Genomic DNA, 24,428 nt, shown 5'->3' on the forward strand with positions numbered 1-24,428 from the left:
TATCATGTTGGTTTTCATAACCTATGCACTACAAATTAATTCTATCCTTTATTGTATGAGAAGCATTAGAAGTTCATCACTGGGTCAAAACCCATAAGGTTATGAATATAATTGGGGGTTGAGTGCAATGGGAATAAAATTAAATTTACAAATAATTTACTTTTTGAATTTAGAAGTATAAAATGTAATTGATAACAGTTTCAATAAAAAGAAAATTCTTTAGTATGACATTCTTTCTGTAAAAGTCCCATAAGACTGTATCTGAATAAAAGGTTCAACAAGGTATCCAAGCACATATCTGAATTTAAACATGTGAATTATTTGTATGACTTTTAACAAGGGTGATATAAATGCTAATAATACTAATAATCAATTGCCCTTGTTCTCTACAGGTAATTTGTTTTCCAAAGCATAAGACAGGATTATATGTAAGTTTGAAGTTAGAAGTGCACACATGACTGGCAGTACCCAGCCACTCAGGAAGGTTTTCTTTTGGCATAACAATCTATCTGGTGCTCCTGGTAGAAAAATCAGCTGTATAATATTCTTGTCCTTTTTTCGGAGCAATTTAGTATAAGCGATGACTATTCATATTATTTGCAAAAGGTTGAAAAGGAGCTTGTTCAGACCGACTCAGTCAGGAGGTAACCTTAAAGACTTGAAAGTTATTGGCAGCTATTCCACAACAGATGAAAACAAAACCTGCATATTCTAAAAAGCCCTGAATGCGTTACTTGTAAATTACTTGTTCAACTTGATCTGGAGATACTCCTCAGTTCCCTGCCCTGTCTTCCTCAACCTTTAATTATGTGTTTACTTTATTTTGGGAAGTCTGCTTAAATAATATTTTTATATTATCTATGTCAACCTCAAAAGTCATTAATTCAAATATTGCTGGTTTTCCCATAACTAACTATCATGTCTTATATGAGTGGGATGAGACTGTATGGCTAAAAACCCTGGAACAGGGCAGCGCTGAGTCACCCAGGTAGTGAAGGGCAAGGACCACTATTCCAGTCCTATGTGTTAGACAATCCAAGTTATTATTTTCCTGGGAATTTTAGCAACCTTCTCTAAAGGAGAGAAGTACACCAAATGCAAAAAGCTCCTCCATCATGCTCCTGCTTTTTACCCAGATTAATCTGTAATTAGATCACTCTTTACCTGAGAATTTTCAGAAAACATCTACTGTAGGAGGGTCGAGGTGAGACAAGTCAATGGAAATTTGTGCTCGTACAGAACTACCCTCCTCAGTTCCAGGGGGATAAAGAGCTGCAACTACTTTTGGCGGAGGGACTGTGTCAAGGGTCCTAATCTCTGACATGAGCTTGGGGAGACCCGTTTCCCCTTCCCAAGCACACTGTACTCTTGCTTCCTAGAGCCTGAATACTCTAACTTTGTGTACTGCAGCAGATTTCATCCAAGTCCCACATGTTTTACATTAGATGAACATAAACTGGTCATACTGTATGAATAAAACGAGCTCATTGATTTCTGGCAGTGTGGTTTTTATATTCAAGTGAAGTGTGTGTAGCATTTCTAATATTGTGACAATACCAAAAAAAAAATTGTGGAAAGAAAGGCTTGGCGTGTCCTGGGTGATACAGTCCAGTCCCTCCTGTCAAAAGGTACCGTGTTCTGTGTCCCTTTTCATAAATTTATTAAGCCTCATCTTAAATTCCTTTAGTTTTATTTGCCACCATGACTTCTTTGAAAGGGTGTTTTAGAACTTCTTATTACGGCCAGTTCATACTCATTTATTCTTGTGCCAACATTGTTCTTTGCTTTAAACAGCTCTTCTCCCTCCCTGCTGTCCTCTTCTCCTCTCCTGCTCCTTTTCCCACCCCCACCAGCAAATTCATGGAGAACAATCGCAGCCTTTCCCAGCAATTTGCTAGCTGGCCAGGCATGTCAAGCTCCCCTCCTGCTTTCCAAAGCTCAGCAGCCCCATTCTCCTGGCGCTTCACATCGCCCCTGCCTGCACCTCTTCTGGCATGCATTTCCACCTCACACACAGATGTCCAAGGTTGCACACTCAGGACAGAGAAGTATTTTGTATTAATCCTTCTCTAACCACGCATTCGGTAGTATTAGGTCTAATCTGTTTTCTTCAGCTTCAGTCTCCAAGTCACTACGTTTTTGTCTGATATCCCTATTCTTGTCTCAGCTGGTGCTGCTTCCTGGCCTTGAGTCACCAACAAGTATTTTTTGAACGCTCCTACTTTTTCTGAAGTCATTAACAAAAACGCCAAGATCTGTTCCAAGAATATTTAAGGACTTGCACTGGTAACTTTCCTTCAATACGGTAGTCCTCCTTTCAACAAAACTTGTTTAATACCTTATTTAGTCACTTCACAGTTATTGTTTTAATTCTCTACATCTTCTCTAGTTTAACTAATAATTTCCCATTTGGCATCATATCAAATGCACAACTAAGGTCCAGATAGATTTGGTCTATTGTATTTTTCTTTTCTATAAACCTCTACTTATTTTATTAAAGAAAGATATCAGGTTAGTTTGGTATGATCTCCCATTACAAATCCGACACATTCTCAGAAATATTGCTTTACATTTTGAAATATTTATGGTACAAATACCACCGAGAAAAGCTGTGTGGGGAGTGCCCATTTGTTTCACGGTGTAAGCGTGTAGTGCTATTTAACACACTATTCATTTATTTCCATTTGTTATTAGTGGGGGACAAATTTTTTTAAAAGTTTATATGCATAAAGGCATGATGCAAAATATTAATTATACAGTCATATTATTCAATCTTTACTGCTAATGCACACAAATTTCACAAAGTGTAATGACACTACTGAGCACTTAAGTTGTTAGGCTGTCATATTACAGAAAAGTTATTTGTGCTATATAATCACTGTTTTCTTTTCCTTATTGTTTATTTCCAGGCTTGCTCCATAAACATTTGTAAATGCTGACATACTTGCTGTGGCAAATACCTGTTTTAAGACCATAAAACTGAATGTCTTCATGTCCTTTGTTGCCCATGCAACCAAAATCTTCCAAGCATCTTCTGGCTGGTGGTCCCTGTTCTGTCACCTGGTGCATCAGTTCCTGGGTCTATGCTCTGTAGTTATAAAAATATGTAATTTTAAAGCTTATCATAATCATAGGAATTAGGGGTAATGCCTGATTCCTGCATTTTTCCAACCAATCATTTGTGTAGTGCCTTTAAGCAGACCGTGTATCTGCCTCTCATTTTACTCTTTTATAAAAAAGATAAATTATAGTGTGGGGATAACTCATGAGACCTGCCCAGGAATTTCACTAGGGGATAAAATAGGATGACTGACAAGAGTCATTTGCTCAATAAAGTAGGTGAAGTGAATTCTTTATCCTTAGTGAACAGACTTTATTGACTCCATCTCGGAGCATCACAAAGAAAAGGAAGGAGGCAGGGACTTGGTTTTGTCTCTCTCAAAACTTTGGTGCTGCTTGAAAATCTGGCCATTTATTTGAGCAATAATGCATGCTGCTCCTTCCGTAAAGGACTAGCAGTAGTTTCACATCTGCTGCAGGCCAAAAAAATCTGAAGAAATTTTGGATTCTGAATTCCAGTGAAACCCAATAAAACTTGAAGTCATGAGTCATTATATATTCTTAAATTACAGTGTCTCCTGGAACGTAGGCATAGTCACACGCCTCTGCATGTTAAGATACATTTCTTCAGAAGGATGAGACACTTAGCAATTAAGCATTCCCATTACTTGAAATTAATTAACTAATTAATTTCTTTAAATTAATATTTTTGCACATATGTGACAGCACTGCTGTTAGACTGGCACTTTCATTATCCAAAGTCATAGAGACCTACTTCTGCCTCCCCTTTTACCATCTCAGCTTTGATTCAGTCCTGCATGATGCTGCTGAAGACTCTGGATGTGAGTCTGTGAAACACATAAAAAAATGATTATTTTAAGACATCAGAGATCACAGTTAAACCCATGGATCTGTTTATATGTATTTGAATAAAGTTGCAGCTTAGATTTTCATCAGTAGATACTGTATTTTGAATGGCCAAGCTTGTCACTTTCAGTATTCCTTGGGAAAGAACTACTAAATCTCAGTTTATAAGTGTTATCATTATACTACAAGTCACCTCCATTTCTAAGAACTTCTTGAAATTTTAAAGTCCTCAAGAGTATTACAAAAAAATTTGCATGGCCCAGAGTAGTTGTGGGTTTTTTTCCTGCAGAACAAGGCTAATGGAAGAGAAAGTAAGAATATAAAGCTCTTTGAAACTCTTAAAGCTTTATCCAGTCCCACTGCAGCTCTTCCTTCTCTATGAGCCCTTTCCATCCAAATGAATTACATACTATAATTTTGGGTGTTATATTAAACAGATAGGTATCATAATAATGTATTTCAGTTAGGAAGAGGTACTTGGAAGAAATTGGTTTTGCAATACACATGATATGAGACAATCAATAGTGCTTTAGTCTGACAAGCACTGTCAATATCCATTGTCACAGTTCAGAAAGTCATTAATGGATAGTTCTTCAAAAACCAATGCTTTCAACACGTTAGAAGTGTTCAGATATACTGTACCTGGCAGGAATTAATCATAGGTAGACCCTTGGGATTATGTATAAATGTTTTGTAAATTAAGACTGAAATAAAAGACATTGGAATGAATGTCAGATCCTGCTACGTTCAGTTCCAAATCTTGCCAATAAAACATGGAGCTGTTTAGAACATATTAAAACATTTTACTTCCTGAGCCATTCGGGCTCTGCCCAGAACATCACACCCAGGAAAAGCAGTCTGAAATATATTGTCTAGGTACATGACTAAATTCACAGGAAGTAATCACATAAAAATTTGATTGTTGCTCTGAAAAAGGTAGAGCCTTATCTGGTTCTTTCAGTCGTGCTCATGCAAAAAAAAACAGAGAAAAGTTTTTGCACCTTCACCTTGCAAATATGTTAGCCACTGCTTAACCCTGCTTAAATTACGTTTACTCTCATTGCATCATATATATAATATAGTGTATGAAATTATAGCAGGTGTCTATCTGTATATCTCAAAACTTCCATTGACTCTGACAGAACTACTTCTGCAGAACTGTGTGATTTGGAGGTAACATTAATTCATTCCTTCCACCTGTTTTCTTGTGCAAAACCCCTTTTACAGCCTTTAGTTTGCGGTTTTACATGATACTCCTGTTATATTTATACATTATTAGGGACATTCAGGCTAGAGTTGTCATGTTGAATAAGTATTCAGAAGACTTACACAGGCCCCAAGACAGACTGGTCAGTTTTTTCTTGGTGGAATTCTTTTCCAGAGAATTTAGCCTAAGCTATCCTCCCTAATTCAGCTAATGTTAGTACAGTGCTGCCCAACATTAAGAGCCAAAGATATGTTCTTTCTTTTAAGTCTAACAATGTGTTCATACTATTTTCTTTTTTGTACCCAATCTATATTACACTTCCCTGATGTGACAAGATGTTGTGATTTCATGTATCTTAATTGTGGAACAAACTGTTTGAGGTAAAGGTCTTGACTTTTTTTTTTTTTTTTCCCCATTTGTCTCTTCATCTCTTTTCCACCTGTGGAATAAATAGAGACCTAATAAAGTGACCAAAGTCATCCAGAAATGCTTTTCCAGATCTGAGGGTACAACTTTCTTTCCAGCCAGTAGTGAAAGTCAGCCAGTATTCAGATTATATTTTTGCTGTTGGGATGAAATGTCCTTGCACCCTTTTGCACTAGCAGAAAAATTTAGCATAATATTGGACTTTGTTGTGTTCCCATCTCTATGTACTCTAATGGCCCCTGACCCAACAAGAGCAAGCACGTGTTTCCTTTTTCTGTCACAGAAGCTTTTAGTGCAATAGAAGAAATACTTAATCTAAGAGTCTGTGCCAAGGGAAGGGCAGTACCCTTCTGGTCTGTGTCGGTATTGAAGCATTTATGTGGATATGCCAGTGTGAGCATCTTCAGAAACAGGATATGAGTTTATTCAGTACAAGGAATCAAATGGCACACCTATACAGTTTATGCCAGGGAAGAGACAGCAGAACAAGCAGTAGGTTTTACTTCCTATTAATTTATACTTGGGTCCTTAAGTATCCTGTTTTATTTCTGTATGGAACTGCTTTCCACTTTTTGTGTTGTTTAACGTTTGCCAGCTCTCTTTCATGGAGGATTTTTCTGGCCAAATCCAGAACCTAAAATTTTAAAAGGAAGGTATTCCAAAAAAATATTTGTTGTGGTTTTTTAGTTTTATAACTCACTCTTTTTTTTTTTTCTTTTTTTCTCTTTCCCTCTTGGAAGTAACATTTGGTCCTCTTTGTATTTCCAAATATAATAGCAAGGTCATTTTAATGTGGGGATATCGCGAGAAGAATGGTTTGGCAAGAGAAAGAATATTTCTAAATGAGATCCCAACAAGAATATTTCTGGCTGAGCTTGGTTTTGGAACATGCTATCTAAACCCTTGAATTTCTGGGAGGCTTGGAGTTTCCCTCTGGTGACTCACCCATGTTTAATAGAATAAAATAAGAAATTCATCAACATCAGCTTTACTGCTGGTTTTAACCATGAGCTATACAACTCAACCTAGAACACACAAAAGTATCCCTGACAATAATTATTCCTACCTCTAGATGTAGTTTTAACACCATAATTGCTGTTTCAGGTATGAAACTTCCAGCTGGGTTAATGTATCTTTCTAAACAGAGGACCTTTACACTGCTACCCCACTGTTCACAGTATGCCCACGTTCACTTCAGTTAGAATATCTTAATAAAGCTGGGGTATACTCGGAGCTAAATGTGTAGCTCAAGTGGGCATAACACGCCTCAGAGTCCCGCAGGCCACGAAGTGTGGCAGGCATCTCAAGTGACTTCAGAGATGTTTTCACTCCTGCATCATTTGCACTGGGGAAGCTTCACTGTAAGTCAGGAAAAAGCAAACCTAAATATGAATTGCTATGGACAGAATGACCCTCAGCAACAAGAGAAATGAAATACAATTCACTTCACTGTTTCGAAGCACCATTAAGATGCAGAATTAGAAACATCCATTTGTTGTTCTTTTTATAGCACAGCCAAGTGACTTGGAATTTTAGCTTGTCCCTGCCAAGGATTGCTCAATTTTGAACAAAAAGTCCTGCACTATAATGTTAAAAAAGCACCAACCATCAATTGAATGCTAATCTTCATATTCTATGATACATCACTCCAAGAATGCTACCATTAAAAAATGTGATTTCTATTTTTCATAAGTGATGGATTATTGTACCAAGCTGTGTATTTTCCAGTAAAGTGTCCTTTTATTTGTCCTGTGTGATTACTAGTTTGTGGAAGTATGTGTGGGGTCATTTTAGTGCTGTGGGAAAATGGAGCACTCTTCTGTTAAAATCAGTAGTGAAATCAGAAGCAAACTATGCTCTGATCAGTGTAGGCATGTGTTTAAATATTGCTTTCCTTAATTGGCTATGTTCTATTTACTTAAAATGAACAATTTGGCAAGTTTTTCTCCCTTGACAACAGCAAAGCGTAAACCATTTTATAAGTTTGGCTGTTAAAATCAGATTTGTAATGTAAACCACAATATTCCAGGGTTGTTACTGTAGCTTAACCAGTTATTTTAGCTTGCCATTGTTTTATAATTGTGCACCTTTAAACATGCTGGTTCTGGTTATAACTTATGCAAAACTTCTTGATATGGAATAGCCCAATCATATCGATCATAGTTTTATTTTTGCTCTCTCTCTTTCCCTGGATCCTTTATATGAAGATCACTGCATTACAGGTGAGATTAGGGAGCACCTCTGTAACCGCAGCTAAATTATCTGGGGTCCTGGTTAGAAATTCTGTCAAAGGGACAATGAACCAACTCCTGTAAGTTCAGCTTCTGGAGAATGCTGTCTTTTGGTGGGTGGATGGGTGGGTGGATGATTGATTGATTGACTGACTGACTGATTATCAAGAGAAGAGGGAAATCTACTTTCCTGAGAAAGCAGAACCCACCCCTCCTTCAGCTGGAGGTCCTTGCTGTGCAGCTCCAGCTGCCCCATTATGCCCTGCTCAGCATTTGGGGAATGGGCAGGGTGAGAGAGAGCTCAGGACACAGGACAAGGGTTATTCAAGGGGGTGGTGAGGCTCAGGTGATTTGTTAGAAAACTTTTAAAAATCTGCTTGTTCGGGGAAACCTTTGGAGAAAGTCTTCCCATAGCATCATCACTGCTTTTGGGGTATGCTGAGTTTCTCCTTGCTACAAATACTGCCTGTTTTGATAGCTATGATGGTGCCCTGCAAGCACCTCAGCAGAGAATAAGTTAAATTTATGCCTTTGAAACTTCCTCCAGGGGATTTTCTGCAGCTGGGTTCTATGTCTTTTTGACACAGAGCAGGAATAAATTGAGCTCAAAATGTTTCTCAGTTTGGTAAATGCCTAAATATAATAAAATAGAATCATTAAGACGGGAATACTTTTCTTTCCATAAATTAATGCATCTTGCACACATTTCATGGCATATAGCCATGTTTTCTATAACTGCATTAAATATATATATAACGCTTAATCCATCTTGGCAAGAGAATTCAGTCCTTCACTAGCGGTGTAACCATCCGTCCTTTCTCATAACAAGTAGTATACAGCTAATAGCGCATAGCACATTTTGAGCCCGGAATTTTAGTTGAAAAATCATCCATGTAAAACTTGTGAGATTTGTGAACATTTCATGAGTAAACTGGTCACCATTCAAATACCTATGGGCAATAAATAATACAATACTGTGAACAACCAGTACTGTGAACTCATCGTGTTTATTCACAAAAGTATTAACCACAAGTTTTCTACTGGCCGACCAGCTATGCTGCTGACCTACCACATGATTTTACTAGGGTGGCTATGGCCATTATTTTCTAAGGATATTTGAGAAAGCTACTATTAGTTTAAAAATACCGTTTCACTGAAGCTTTTTCTTTTGATTTCCTTTAGTTTTCAGACTGAACTACAGTGCCTCTGACACAAATGACAGAAACCGAGTTAAAAGCAGATTAAAGAAGTTCATCTCCCGAAGACCCTCCTTGAAAACATTGCAAGAAAAGGGACTTATTAAAGGTGTGTTCAGTCTTATGTACTTTTTTGGAGTAAAAAGTAAAAATTCACTGATGATTTTTTTCATTCTCAGTTAATAAGTGCGTTGGAAAAAGATAGGGTTTCACTGCTGTAGCTTACACTGTAAAACTTACCTGCTGAACTGTAAAGAAAAAATCAACACAGGGTTACACCTATCTTTGTGCTATCTGGCTACTCCTTCATTTTTTCTGCTTTGGTACACATGTGGTAGAAGCCCCTCCATTTAATGTGGGCACTCACCAGGCACATTGCAGATCAACATGCTGCACAACTCCATTTCTTTTTAAGAAAAGACTGTTGAAACAGTTTTATACTTTAGAATCCAAAATAGGAACTTCAGATGCTGTGCTGACTAATTTGTTTTCTAGGATAGGCTGGAATACTTTCTGCTGTCTTCTCTCATTATTTTTCTAACTTGCCGACAAAATACATTTTTAACAATATAAAATACCTGCCAGTGAACAATGCTTTGAATCTGTGATTTTTTTTTCCTACTCGAATTTCTTGCTAAGTTGGTCAGCCATCACTTTCACATATCCTTAAAAAATTTCTTTGATAAAATGTGTTTGTTAGTTTATCCAAGGAGTAAACATTTTGCAAAGAAACTGGTAGTTAACTTGAAGGCAGTAGCATTCTGACCACTAATAATCACGCAAAGCCATGTTTTCAAATATTGTCTGGAATAATGCTTTAAAAATTTACGCACTCCCAAATTATTATGTGTGAAACCCACAACTGCACATGCAAATTGACTAGAAAGAGGCATTTTGCCAGCAGCCCCTGTCAATCTCTGGAGTGTGAGTTTTCCAGTGGTGTGTCAAAAAATGGCAAGGGGTGTTGCTAGCATGTATTAAACTTGTCTGTCTTGAGCCAAGAGATTGACCCTAGCCAGGAAAAGCTAAAGCAGACACAAGAGTTAAACACCAGCTGGGCCCGTGTCTGAAGAGGAGGAGATTTTATGAATTAAGTTCTTATGTTTTAGATGCGCGCAGAAATGTTCAGTGAAATGTCGCTTACTGCAAGGAAGCCTTCGTTAGATGAAATCATGATGTGCCTTAGTGATGGGCTTCTGCTTCTAACTGCCACGGAAACTTTAAGAAAATGTCATTTATACATAAATAGATGTGTGCAAGGTGGGCACAAACACACAACAAACTTTCAGGATCTGTCCTCACATGTTTGTAGTATCTGATTTCAATACATCGGAGAGTTTTGCCTCTTTGAAGTACTCTGTGGGCTGAGAGTGGGATTTGAATGCATCATGTTAGTTTGTTTCAGTTATTACAGTAATAGAGGAGTAATTTATAGTCTTTTAATTTCTGGATTTAAGGGGTTTCTTTTTAGTTTAATAAAGTGTGGCTGATGAATCTCCTGTGGTGTTACATAGGGATCAGATGTGATCCCTGCTAACAAATCCAGATTCATTAACATAACTCAAATCCATCCTCTAATATATCTCTCTAGGAAAGCCAGATGAATTTGGGTTTGGCTACAGTTGCATTAAGCTCTTGATTCATAAACATAACTTGGTTCTACCTGGGATGCTCTTCCATGGATCACAAAGATGCACGATTTGTGACACAGTAATTCTGAATCGTTACCCAGCACAGTTTTATTACCAAACTAATATTACCGTGAAGAAAACATGTTAGTTATCTACCATGAAGTTTCATTAGGATTAGGTTTTGGCCATGCAAATGAGGCAGGATTCGTTAGCACGGCTTAATTCCAATCTACGGTAAGTCTATGCGAAATGCTCATTTGATAAGGTTCCTTCATTGTCTTCACCAGAGTTTATCCCTTAATCTGTTAAAATGTTATGAAAATGCAGTTGCAGTGCTTATACAGAGACCACTTTTAAATGTTAATTTCTAGGCTCATATTAAAATATTTTTAAATCACAAAATGCAACCATCCAGATTAAAAAGTAGAAGCTTGCAAAATTTTGTGTTATAAGATGCATCTATTTATTTTTCTAAAGGTGACTTAAATGGTTGCAGAAACCTCTCAAAACTATTTATTTGCTCGTTTCTTAAGGGAAAAAATGTTAACTGATTTTTACAAGAAAAAATTCCTCCAGCGCTGAGAACATGCATACTAACTTTTATCCCATAGGGAAATACTTCTGTCAGAATTGCAAATCCCTTAAAATAGGGGCTCGTAATAAAAGTGTGTCTAAAGCCTTGCAGGACATCTCAGTACCGAATTTCTGACAAAGAGCTGTTCTGTGTGCTAGCGAAGAATTGATATAAATATCTGTGAAGCGTGTGGTGTTAATTACTCCAATGCAGTGGCACTGTAGGTGCTGTGAAAACCTTCACTTTTCATCAAGTGCTATTCATATTTGCCAGGGGCACTATAAAGCTCTCAAATCTATATTGATTTTTTACATTGTATGTCACATTGGAACCAAAACTCCAATAAATTTAACACGTAAATTATAGTCATGAGTAAATACATTTTAAGGTGGTAAGTTCACTTAAACACAGTTCTGCGCTGTTAGTCACTGGTGTGTACACACTTGGCCAGAAGACTTGACACATTTCTCCACATTAACCAAATTTGGAAATACAGACTTCAAAATTAAATAGCAGTTTGATCTCCCGGGGTACTTTGTTCTGCCAACAATGTTATCAGGAAATCTAGAAATTCTGTGATTGTCATTTAACTCTTAACATAACTCTTTTATGTAGAATGTAGCAAATATCCACGTAGCAAACAAAGTAGGTAGCTAACAAATGAGAAGTATAAGAAGTAGGAGGATAATAATCAGACAAGGGAATGTAGCAGACAAACGTGTAAATGTTAGTTGCATGTTGGGCTGAAAATGAAGACGCGCCAACACTTTACATGACAAAAAGTTATTTTTGTCATCGCTGTCCCATTTGCTTTCTAGTCCTCTGCGTGAAAGAGGCCAGAATGGGAACAGCACATTGGCTCCATTCATTGCAATGAGCTGGTGACTGGGGTTTTTCATGCTCCAGCGAGAGCTTTAATGAGGTTTGTCAGTCCTTCTCCTTCCATCTCACTCATGCTTACACAAAATATCCTTGGTCTACAAGCATTGTGAAACATTTTTGAGATGGTGTGTCATACAGTATGTTTGTGGAGCATGTGTGCAGTTATACGCACGCTTACGTTCATATTTATACACGCACATGCAAACCTTGAAATAGTAAATAAGGTCCATGTTCCAGGTCTGCCATTTTAACTGTGTTATTTCCAGAATAACTGTGGTCAAATTTATATGCAAGGGCAGGGGTCCTCAGTTCCTTGGGACTGAAATATTCTCAGAATTTACAGAATCTGCAGTAATATGCTAGGAAAATAATATATAAATCTTCTCTTTTAAAACTACTTTATCGTCTATAATTGAACTCTGATCTTTATGTTTGAGCTTTGTCATGATTTAATATTACCCAAAATGAATTGCCAACCTTCAACTTGATATTGGCCTGCTAACTTCCTGATTTCTGAGGCTTTCTAGTCCACAAAAAAACCAAACCAAACCAAAAAACTTCTGTGAAACTGTGATTTTAAAGCTATGGTGGTCGCGTTGATAGAAAACTATCACAAAATACACTTTCAGTAAATGGCAAAAAAAGCATGAGTAACAACTTAACATAAATGACACTGTGGGAAATTAGGAAAATGCAGCTATGCAGCTGGCAAGAAATTAGTCTTGGGTTTTTTGGGGGGTGGACTTTTTCTTTCCCAAAAGCTAGATACTGAAAGAACTTCACTGAATTTATTTTGTAAGTGAAGTTAAGGCAAAAACCAAAACAGCATAAAAATTGGAATGGTTACAACTGTTTCAAGATGAAAATAAAAGCCACTCAATTGCTAGTGAAAGGAACTAGCTGTGATTTGGCTTGATAGCCTATAGAACAGGGCTCAGCATATGTTGGTGGTTGTGCAGATAGCAGCAAAGAGATCACCAACCATTTTATCTCCAGACAAGGGAAAACATCTTTATTGTCTCATATGTCTCAGTGGACCTGGGAAGAGTTTAATGTGATAAGTGCAATGCTCATGGGAAGTCCAAAAAAGTGGATCAAGACCTACCTTTGGTGTGTTCTGGAATTCTTCTGGGTTATGCAGGAATTTAGCAAATCATCTAGTGCCCGTAATAACTTAGGGGAAGTTAGGAAATGTTTTCTTTGACTTGCAGGGACAGAGAGTCACAAGGGTATTTCTTTCTTTCTTTGACCACCGCATGGACATTCAGAAGTGTTTCCCAAACCCTGTGGATGGCCAAACACTGGACAAAGCAATGTTTTTTCCTTTGACATGATAGTCAGAAATAATTCAGATAATTTTAAAACATTTCATTTTTGGAGACCTGTTTTGAGAGGTACAGCAGACTCACTGTCTTTGAATGCAAATGAGCTATTTTCCCCAGTAATCTACCATAATTTCTTAAAAGAGTCCAGTGTCTGTAGTACTGTCTATTTTCCCTTTTTTCTGAGAATGTGAAACAAATCTGGCAGCTCATATGCCACTTAATAGTAACTGTTCACAAATTTAATTTTTTCTTAAATTGATGACCACCACAGATCAACGATATATAGTAAATCTCCAAGTTAAAAGGACTGGCAAGATTCCCAGCTAGCATAAATCAGGGGAGCTCCACTGACAACCCCGCTGACTTCAGTCAGCTGAGGACCTGGCCCACTTACTGTAAAAGCCTTGTGGCATTATTTGGAGCCTCAGTCTGGGATCAGCATCATTTTAATGTCTGACTTAATAAGTCTGACTCCAGACTGAGCAGCTAGAAGAAGTCACTTTCCAGAAGGTGGCCCTTTCCAACCCCATCCCTTCACCCTCCTAAAAGCTGAATGCTGCGGCGGTGCCTACTGTTCTGTCCCTCTCTCTGTACATTCCTCTTCGATTTTGCCTTTTCGTTCTCTCTCCCCCTTTTTCTTCCCAAGGTTCACACAGATACAAAGAAAACAAACAACTTCGATGTTGATTCAAAGCTCTGGTAGTTGCAGTTCAAACCCATACATAGCAGAGTTAACTTTACTCCTGGAAGGCACTGAATTACGCAAATATAATTGCCGTTTCTAAAAACTTGGGAATGACACCATTATACCTTCTTCTCTCATGTCTGAATTTGAGCTTCTCCCTGAGAATTGGGAATATTAGCCATGCCCTTCCTTGTGTTTTTTAATAAAAAACACTGAAGTATGAGCTCCTTCCAAGTGTGGCCACATCTCATCCATGTACACCAAGAACAGTTAAACAATGACATTCTCAGTGAGGATGTGGCTTTAGCGATTTTGTTTTAATTGTTTCTTTTCCAGAAGTATTGTCTCCCATAGACTAGATTTCTGCAGCTCGGAATTAGTGGCTTTGCTGCAGCCTGCGAGAGCTACTCAAAAAAAGTAGCTCTGTCAGGCTCAGGGAAAACTTGAAGCTTACCAGAATGAGCAATTCATTGCAGCTGTAATCATCATTTTATATTATACAACTTGTGAATGTCCATTCCCTCCTCTTCTGGTGTCTCATTTTATATCCATGTGCAAAGCTGTCACACACCCCACCATCTTAAATAGAAAGTTTAATGTGCAGATATCAGGGATGTGTAATGTAAACCATACCACCAAACATATTATGAATATATTGCTCTTCTTAAAAATGCTTGTTGGTTTTTCATACTACAGTATTGACTAACTGTCTGTGTTTGATGTATGGTTTACCAGCCTGATGTAGACTTATGGTTAGAGCTTAACTTGTTAGTTCTGCTTTTGCAGCCAATTCAGAATAACTACAGATGCCCCAAGATATTAAAATTGACTGCTCAAATGGACTCAGTGTGGGAGTTTCATTGGTTTTAAATTGATAACAGCTGAAAGAGTGAATGATTAAAGCTGTATATGGGCATAGTATGCAGCTCCTTTGTACAAGCTCTTGTGAACAGAATCCACTGTATGGGAATTGCCTTTGTTCTAATAAAAGATATTTTTGAACAATTGTTAATTTAAATTTTTAAATGATGAAACAAGAGCATTTCAGGAGCCTATAGAGGAAATAATTCCTGAGAAACTGGAATAACTCTGAGAAGATAAAGTGGATTTCTATTCAGAAGGGAGCATTTAAAGTTAAGTAGCATTCCATAAGGTGGTAATTGTGTCTATTTCCCAGGCATTTGAGTTAAATAAGCTGGATAGGAAACATAAACTGTCATAACAGGAGGTTAGGAGTGTTGTGTACATCTCTTTTTTTTTTTAAAGTCATAAAAAATGAAGTTTTGAAAGGCCTTATCACAAATAAATCAAGGATTTTTGCTTCTTTTATCCCTTTGGGAGCAGTTCTTATTTTTTGGAAAAAATGTCCTGAATAGTTGTCCTTTAAACTAGTTTTAAAATATGTACACACACCTATAAAAGAAGAAGAAAATAACAGTTTAATCTTAGTTACACATAGATCTACACATAGTTTACTAAAGTTAGTAATTTGCCATTCCTATAATCCCTGGTTTTCAAAATACTGCACAAACAAAGCTTAACTGAGTTTTGCTCAGCTCTCCCCAGGACCTCTGAGAGTGTAAATATGGCAGAGGAACTACTGCCATTCCCGTGTCTATGTTCAGAAACAGATCCGGCAACAAATCAATTGACTAGAGAGAGTCACGGACTTTGCGGTTCAGGAGTACCCAGAATTCAGAGTATTTGGATGACTCATGAGATCATGTACTTATAAATACTCATGGATTTCTAGGGGGGGGGGGGGGGGGGGGGAATAGGAATTCCAAAGCACTTGTGTGTTGTATTCTACCATAGTCTCTTTTGATGCCCAGCAGCTATACAATGCTGATTTACTGCCCTTTCTACTCAAGACAAAAATCCTGAGTGCCTATTTTCGAAGAAGAGGTGTTTTAAAGGTTAACTGCAAGATACAGAACATCTCTATATCCATATACTGAAAGGTATTTAAAATGAGATTAAACATTTTGCTGAAGATGCAGAATCTGTACCCAGAAAAGAAGTAATGGACTAGGTGAGAATTGCAGAACAGTTTCCAGCCTTTTCAAAATTTCCTCCCAGGAACAGCAAGTATTCTGCATTCATACCAGGGATTGATGGAGTAACTGCAAAATAATCCTGGAAGTTGGTTATAAAGTGGTTCTAACAGTGAAGAGAAGCTGCTGAACACCCAGGCATTAATTCTGTCTCAGTTCTTCATGTATTGCCATCTAAACACTACGTATTTCTTTGCCTGTTTTACTTCTGAAATTGTTTACAAGTGTCTTTGTCCACCAAATAAGATACATTTTTACTTCTTTTGAACATAATTTACATTGGAGACCATTCCATATTATGCAAAGAATTTGACAGGTCTTTGCTAAAATTTTTAAAAAAACAATTAAGATGTCAAAAGAGGAAGCGCTAGTACATTTTAATCATAAATCTCTGTATATATAATTACCACTGAAGGCAGCTATAAATGTTTTATGAAGAAAATGTAACCAGACTGTGCTTTGTCAGAAACATAACCCCAAAACATGTAACAGACTGTTCGCTAATGCTTAACGCCACACATGCACACAACCTTCTTCAGTGTAGTTCTGTGAACCCAGTCCTCCATCCCTTCTGCAGCTGAAACTCCAGCTAACTTAAATTCAGGCTTTGATGTACTCTACCAGAATGCAGATCATATGCCTTCAGAGGTGCTGGAATAAACTTCCCTGAGACATAGCAAGAAGCCCAAACTGTCCCATGCACCCCACTTTCTTTCCCTGATTGTTCCCTGCTCTGGGGTATTAGGGAAGAAAAGGCAGAGTTGCTCTTGAAAACTGAGTTTAGTAAGAAATAGTAGTGATTTGCGATAGGAAGGCGAAGCTTCTTGCAAAGCTGAAAATAAATGATTGGGGTTTGGTTGTTAGTGAGAAAAAGGTGTGCTGCTCAGAGGGAGAAGCGCTGAAACTGATTATGGTGGAAAATGGTGGGGCTGGCTACAGTGGCAATACCCGGTGCCATGGGAGCTGCAGGAGGCACGTGAGCGTGCGTGTTGGGCTTGCTGTGCAGAGCCCACGCTTGTGCTAGCACTCTTCAGCTATCGACACAAAAATTTTCAAAGCCTCTACACCACCTTCCAAAATGTAGTGCTCTGTTGAGATGCTATATGCAGGCTGTCTCTGTGGGTAAATGATGATAGCATACTCCTATTGTTTCAGCATTTAACTGGCTTCTATTGAGTAGTTTCTCTCATCTGTTTGATTCATTTTGATTCTAGCTGACAACGTCCCCATTACTGATTACACTTTTCATAATTTCTCAAACATGTAGAGTGGAAATGAGCTGGGGGAAGCTAATTAGTAATCTGAAGAGTTTGACCTGCTTATACAAATATATTTTAAGATCAACGTTCAAAGTTGATCAAACTTTAAAATCATACAGCTAAAACGTAGCTTTATCTAGTTAAGTGATTATTCACCAAAGAAACAGCACAAATCACAAGTTAAACTTGGTGTAAGATGCAATTGTCATCAAAAGACATCTAGTTCCCTCTCTTTTTTGAACAGGTAATCTAATGAATAAAAAAGCCCCTTGTAAAGATGAGGTGAAATTTTACCAAGCCCTAATGATGCAAAGTAATGAAGCCCTTGTACATCTACAGTACCCTAGGGCAAGAGTGAAACTCCATACGTGAGAAAGAGACAGGCTGCTCAACATCACGAGTTTCAAGGTTGGACCAACAGTTAATATCATATAGGATTTTTGATGCAACAAGATATGGAACTGTATCTTTAGAATGGCCTTCACTTTTTTTATGGCAGCTCCAAGCAAACTCAAGGGCCCTCCAAGCCTTAGAAAGGTCAAGGTCAAGGTGTAAATGGCAATTGAAAGTTGAACCCAGGGGGAAGTACCCAAGTGCTACAGGCAGCAGCTATAAAGAGATTTGGTTCTGTGGCAAGACCTAATGTCCACTAGGACTCAACAAGGATTTGTTTCTGCCTTTGTCCATCCATCTTCAATAGCTGAGTTTTTAATTAATATGTAAGCTCACAAGACAGAAAAATGCTTAATGTATTTTCCTCCTTTTTTCCAAACACAGATCAAATTTTTGGCTCCCATTTGCATTTGGTTTGTGAGCACGAGAAATCTACAGTCCCCCAGTTTGTAAGACAGTGTATAAAAGCTGTTGAAAGAAGAGGTGAGTACCTTAATATTTAACAATTCTTTTTTGCTCTATTAGTAATCAAAACTTTAACCTTGTAGCTCTGCTTGAATTGCCAGGGTAGGCAGGCAGTTCAATTTATAATATAGTTATGAACTGAACTATATCACATTCTGTATCTTAATTTCCTTTATATGATAAGACCCTAATAGAACCCATTCATGCTGATTATTTTCCTCATATTTTGCTTGACATGTTGTTGTTCTAGTCTTTCTTTGGGTAAGCAAGAGCTAAACGTCAATAAAATGTCAGTAACTTTCATTTTGAAGTCCCTGGTGAGTGTAATGCCAATACTTTTTCCTAAGTCCTGAATTGTTTTCAACCAAAATAAGTTATTCTAGTAGGACCATATTTTTTAAAATGTGTGCAGGTGTCTAATTTTTACAGTTATTTTTAAAAGACATAATATTGTAAGAATATTTGGAATGAGTATTAGTCCTCATTAAAAGTTTTGATTAATAAGAAGGATTTTCATAGTATAAAAAAGATATACTTAACACCGTTGCCTGCCTGCCTTTCTGCAGAGTGTATCTTCTCTCATTGAAGGTCATTTTCATTGGAAGGTACATGCGGTAGATGCAGAATCTTAAAATGTATTGTATAAAAATGTGAGGCTTCATCACCATCTGTTACAAGTTTACAACTTGTTCCAGGGATCTGGGGAAACATATATCTTGCAAAAGATAGAAAATTTATTTTCAGAATAAGGCTGGGTGAACCCATTGTCACTGCCATATACTGGAGCCTCAAAACAAGAGAACCAATGAAAAATAAAAAGATACTTAGACCGTTAACCACAAAGGGAAAAGCTATTTTTATTCCATCATTGTTACCTGGCTTTATAGTGAAAGGTGCAATAAAACTACCCCGGAGTTTCAAACTCTGGGAAATTCATGCTTTAATTATACAGCAAAGAGAGCACTGGGATATTATTATTCCCAGAATGATTGGCAGGAAGGCAGGGACCAACAAACTGGAGATCGTTCAGTAGGGGGAGATAGCAGCATTGGTTTTTTGGAGGAAGGCTGGAGGCTGGATAAAGAAAGAGACAAAGAAAGGGGAGAAATGTGTGAAGTAGCTATTAATAGAGGAGGAATTGTGAGGAGAAATTCAGAACATGAAAAGGAAAGGAAGAGATTAGATTATAAAAATGCCCCGCCATGCAGAACATGTCTAATTGACCAGTCAGGATCTTAGCACAGGTTCTCCAAAGATGCACTGGATGTTTCATGGATGTTTTGTGGTATCTGACCACTCCTCCAGGAGAGTGAGGCCAGAGGTCTCTGTACTGATGAACTGTAATAGAAAAATCCAGGAAACCTAATTATATGTTTATTGTCTGTGTGATTATCGGAGAAATGTTCATGGGAGAAAATGAAAATATCACTGTTTCTTCTAAGGTGTTCGTCCTTCGGAGTATTACATTATTGTTCTTGCATTTCCTTCAAACTTGCTGTGACTTAGAGAAGTCTATCCCTTTTAGTTAGTCCGATATGTAAATAAAAGCAAATCATACAGCATGAGATAAAAATTTCATTTTATCGTTGTATTTATGAGTTTATAGTTGATATGCAGGTTTTTTCTATTATCATTTTTTTGGATTAAGATGCCTGCATTTACTCACATTCTATTTACTCAAAGTGTTGTTTTTACTAAGTTCTGGCACAAACTATCTCAGGACAGCAGTAATTTATGTGAAGCTAAGTCCAATGTTTATGCAAGCTTCTGATGACATTTTATACCGGGGTTGGTATTAGGAAGCAGTATGTGGAGGTGCCAAGTCTCCCGGCATGGCTGAGACTCAACAGATCTAAAGCCCTCCTCTTAATGGCCAGATATGCCTCCAGCCAAGATACTCAACTGCAGAGTCATGGGAAATACTTATGTACCAATTATGGGAAAGGCACATTTAATGAAAACTGTATGTTTACTTTCATAGTCTTAGTAAGATGGCCTAGATACTCGGTACAGCTGGCATATTGGCTGTTGTAGAAAAGCTTTTTTTTTTTTTTTTCCTATTTAGAAAATATATCATCTACATACTGTAACTGTACCAAAAATGTTACTTGTGGGCTTCATTTAAGATAAAGGATTATTAGGAGAAAAGACCTTAGGAGGCCAACTCTAAATGTTACTTACAAAACATTCATACTTTGCTGAATGTTTGTATCCCTATTGATCAGCTTATGGTTTTAATTATTATTTACCTATTGGTTTTCTGTTTGTCTTTCTGATTTTTAAGACGTTATCACTGTGCATAGAAAGAAAGTCTAGCAGTGATCTGAATAAACCATATTAATTAGTACATTTTCCTGTGTAGATGAGGTTACATACAATAACCAACCGTAGTAATATTCTCCCACAGATTAAAAATGTAGAGACTGTCATTAAATGTTGGCAAGATTTTCTGTTTAGTTACACTATTTTTAAATCAATATCTACATTGAAATGAAAGGAATTATTCTGAAATTATTTTGCTGCATTCTAGATCACATTTTGGTCATTTGTCCTTTAGGCTACTGTGTGCTCTTTCAGCATTTCAGGACAGGGGTGCTTTATAAGGTCTGGTCTAAAAAGTCTCACACCAAAATTCATATTTATCTATCTGACAAGGATTTACTTGGTCAAGTTGAATTCTGGTTTTGTTTTTTTTTTTTTTGGGGGGGGGGGGGGTGTCCAGCCTATTTGGTATTTTTAGCTATTGAAAGAGGATTGGGAAGCAGGAGGTCTTCCTCCATGTACCTAGCCATCTTGCAGAGCTGGTAGTGGAGTTTAGTAAAGTGTGTCAATAAAAATGTGCCCGTTCTTGTAAACTTGCAAGGCAATTGCCACATTTAATTATTTTTTTTTTTAAAGGAAGCTCAGGGTTTTTTTCTTCATTCTTCCTGTACTATTTATTCATTCAGAATTTTGATTAACTTCTTGTCCTGAGTATTTAGCTGTACAGACCTACGCTACTGAAGGCAAAGAGCGTTGTACTCTTGGTATCTAATGCAATATCCTACATAGAAAAAACCTCCCATGTATATGACCTGGTGAGAGCAAGAGAATAATTCTGTACCATGCAATGATCAGGTTGAAGGAATGCAGTGGCTACTCAAAGATTTCTAGCATTTCTTTACTTTCTGCTTTCTCAGGGACTTGGTGGGAAGGTTTTCCGTGGAACAGTGCATTAGGTTTTTTTTCTGCATTGTCTTTTACTTTGCTTTGTACATCAGCACCTATCTTGGATATACCTTGGGCTTTCCTGGGGCTGTCTGTTGACCTTCCTTTTTCAATCTGTATTCCGTGCTTTCTCTTCTCCCCAGCGATGGTTTGATAGGTAGTGCCAGCCCTGAGCTGAGCAGCACAGCCAGGGAAGCCTGGGACAATCCTCCCAGCATACTACAACTCACATGCTGTGCACTCCTGCCAAGGGTGGAGCCCATTGCAAGATTTTTGGTGTTTCTAGGCCAGATATTATTTCCAGTCATTTCTTGAGTTGCTTATTTATTTTGTTATCCAACGACCCTTTAAAAGTCCTGGCTGGTTTTTTACATTTTCTTTTTTTTTTTTTTTTTTTTTTAATATGTGAAAGACATGAGTAGAACACTTAAAAAAAATAAATATATCAGTCTGCATTGTACCTAAACAAAATGCCATCCCGTACTTCTCATAGTAATGTTTTATCATGTGAAAACAGTCTGATACTAAACTCTTTCCAGGGAAGATCATTTGTCGGTGTGTCTGACAAAGTAAATGAACACCCCAAGCAGCCAGCATCCTAACCCTATCGAGAGTATCCAGTGCAGTCTGAGTTTTGTAAAGAAATATAGTCCTAACGCTCCAGGGAAATAGAATGTAACTTTCATCTCTCTTTTTGAAACCCTTCATCTTCTCCCTCCGTTCCCAAATCCCAGTTAGTGTTCTCAAATCAGCCTAAATGACTTGAAAAATGACACTGCAAGTAGCAAAGCTGGTGATTACAGGTACCGTTTCCATCCTGAACTGGACATTGCAGACATTGTTTTCTGTTGCTTTTCTTGGAGCACAGGATGCTCTGACAGGAATGATACACAAAATTACATATTTGATTCAATGCCTAAAAGCCACCCTGGGATCCATAACCTTGCTTAAAGATTTAAGAAAGACCTTTAGTCCACTTCTGAGAAGGATCTTAGCTTAGAAAACTTTATCTTTCAACTTTACTTCTTAGCAGCTGTTATGTTTTTTTGCTGTCGTTTGTTTGACAGGATCCAGTTATAGGTTCCGATGTCTGTTTAAAGAAACAGGGAGGTTGTTGGCTTTAAAATTCCCTTACTGCTTGTGTGTTCAACATTTTCCCAGGCTCTTCTACATAGTTTGCCAAGTAAAGGGACTGACCTTTTGTAGCAAACACTTTTTCATTTCTAAATGCTCACTTTGATTTTTGTCCCATTTTATGCTCATTCCAAACTGTTTACAACCCACTAAAAATGACTGTGAATTATATGTTTGTGTAATGGATTCCTTTTGTGGTCAGAGTGGAATGTTTACTTTGAACAATTAGTTATCTTTGGGCAGATTATAGCGACCTGAAAAAAGAATGGCTAAAATTATTATAGTACCTTAACTATTTCCTTTTGTTATCTTCTCTGTTTGTCCAATGTATTATTTACTGGGTTTCATTGATCTGAGCCCCAGTGAACAAATCGTGTTAAAGAAGAGCAGCGAGAAAAAAAATCCCTGAGTTTAGGGTTCTTGGTCTGGGGGGCTGATCCACGGGGGTAGGACCGGGTATGTTAGTGAGAGAGACTTTAAAAGTCACCATCAGGCACTTGGAGGCTGGGCATGCAATTTGAAGAAATTACAGTTTTGAAAGAACTTTTAAGAGCTTACTCTCTGAAAATCAGATTTCTCATAGGTGTCCAAATCCTGACACCCTCAAGCACCTAAAATCCAGACTCAGTTTGGCTTTACGGTCTATATCTGCAATTTGATTATGCATAATATCATTGCAGACATGCACATGTACAAGGTTTTGCACTGCAGAACCTTCAGTGTTTAAGGAAGAAAATGTCTTTATGGGCAAAGATAAAGTACCTTATGGGATGTAGTAAAGAAATACAGTCATCCTGATGAAGAGAAATGAAGATAAAAATGGTATTTTAAAATACCTCACCTCCCAAATGCCATGCTGCCCTGTGACAGAAGGTTGTGTCCCTTTCATCAGTTTTATCTCTTAATCTAAAAGCTAAAGTGCAGCTAAAAGCACTTTAAAACCTATTTATTAAAAAAAAAAAGGAAAAAGAAAGTGATATTTAATTACCTTCTAAATCATATACCGCTTAAAAGGTAGTCAGTATTCTTGTAGAAAGTTTACATAGAGGAGAGTTCACTTATCTCGAGGAGTTCAGCAAAGAGGAAATGAGTTTTAAAAATATAAAGTATTGTGAATATGTTTATATAGCTAGAAAAAAATGAGTTTTTAAAACAGTTTAATGCTATCTCATTTTCTAATGGCAGAAAACGCTGCAGGAAAATTGGGAAAAAATCCCGAACACCTCCTAAAGCAGATGACTCCCACGCTGGAATCATTATCTTTCCTATGGTGTAGTTAGTAGATGACAGGAGCACAGTGAGGATGGCTGAAGCCACGAGGCCTGTGCAGCCAGGGTATATATTAATAGCCACAATATACAACCTCTAGCAGCTTATATCCCTATATATATTGTAATATGCCATATTATTAGATTTGTGTTCAGTGACTTGCTCTTCCAGGGTGTATTAGGCTTAAGTGGTTGGTTTGGGGTTTTTTGTTTTGTTTTGTTTTGTTTTGTTTTTATGTATTTGATTGTCAAAAATAATTGATTCCCATTCCTGAGGACCTGAAGAAGGGAGTCAGAAAGTACAGGGTGTGTGCTCAACACCATCTTTGAGCTCCCATTAAAAGTGCAGTGTTCCCGGGCTACTTCCCAGCACCGTTAGACCAAACCCATCAGCCGGTGGCATAAAGGATTTGTTCTGGCAAGGTTTCCTTGAGAAGGAGGGAAACCTCAGGAGACCGACCTATCCTGCACAGTTTTATATTTCTGTCTTAGCACAGGATTATTCTCCAGCAGCACTTGGCCCCTGAACAATGACTGAAATGTATTTTATTTGTGTTTTCTCTC

The 24,428-nt window shown here is 37.6% G+C and overlaps 1 protein-coding gene across 4 annotated transcripts in view; it reads left to right on the top strand.

The window, feature by feature from the left end:
* Positions 1-24,428, top strand: part of ARHGAP15 (Rho GTPase activating protein 15) — a 333,020-nt gene that overhangs the window by 184,379 nt on the left and 124,213 nt on the right. For all 4 annotated transcript variants that reach the window (XM_056350341.1, XM_056350342.1, XM_056350339.1 and 1 more), the window contains 2 exons: positions 8,974-9,096; positions 18,175-18,273. In XM_056350341.1, the coding sequence (XP_056206316.1) occupies positions 8,974-9,096; positions 18,175-18,273 (222 nt within the window). The remainder of the gene's footprint in view (positions 1-8,973; positions 9,097-18,174; positions 18,274-24,428) is intronic.

This window comes from Falco biarmicus, chromosome 8, assembly GCF_023638135.1.
Source record: "Falco biarmicus isolate bFalBia1 chromosome 8, bFalBia1.pri, whole genome shotgun sequence".
In the NCBI taxonomy this organism is placed as follows: domain Eukaryota; kingdom Metazoa; phylum Chordata; class Aves; order Falconiformes; family Falconidae; genus Falco; species Falco biarmicus.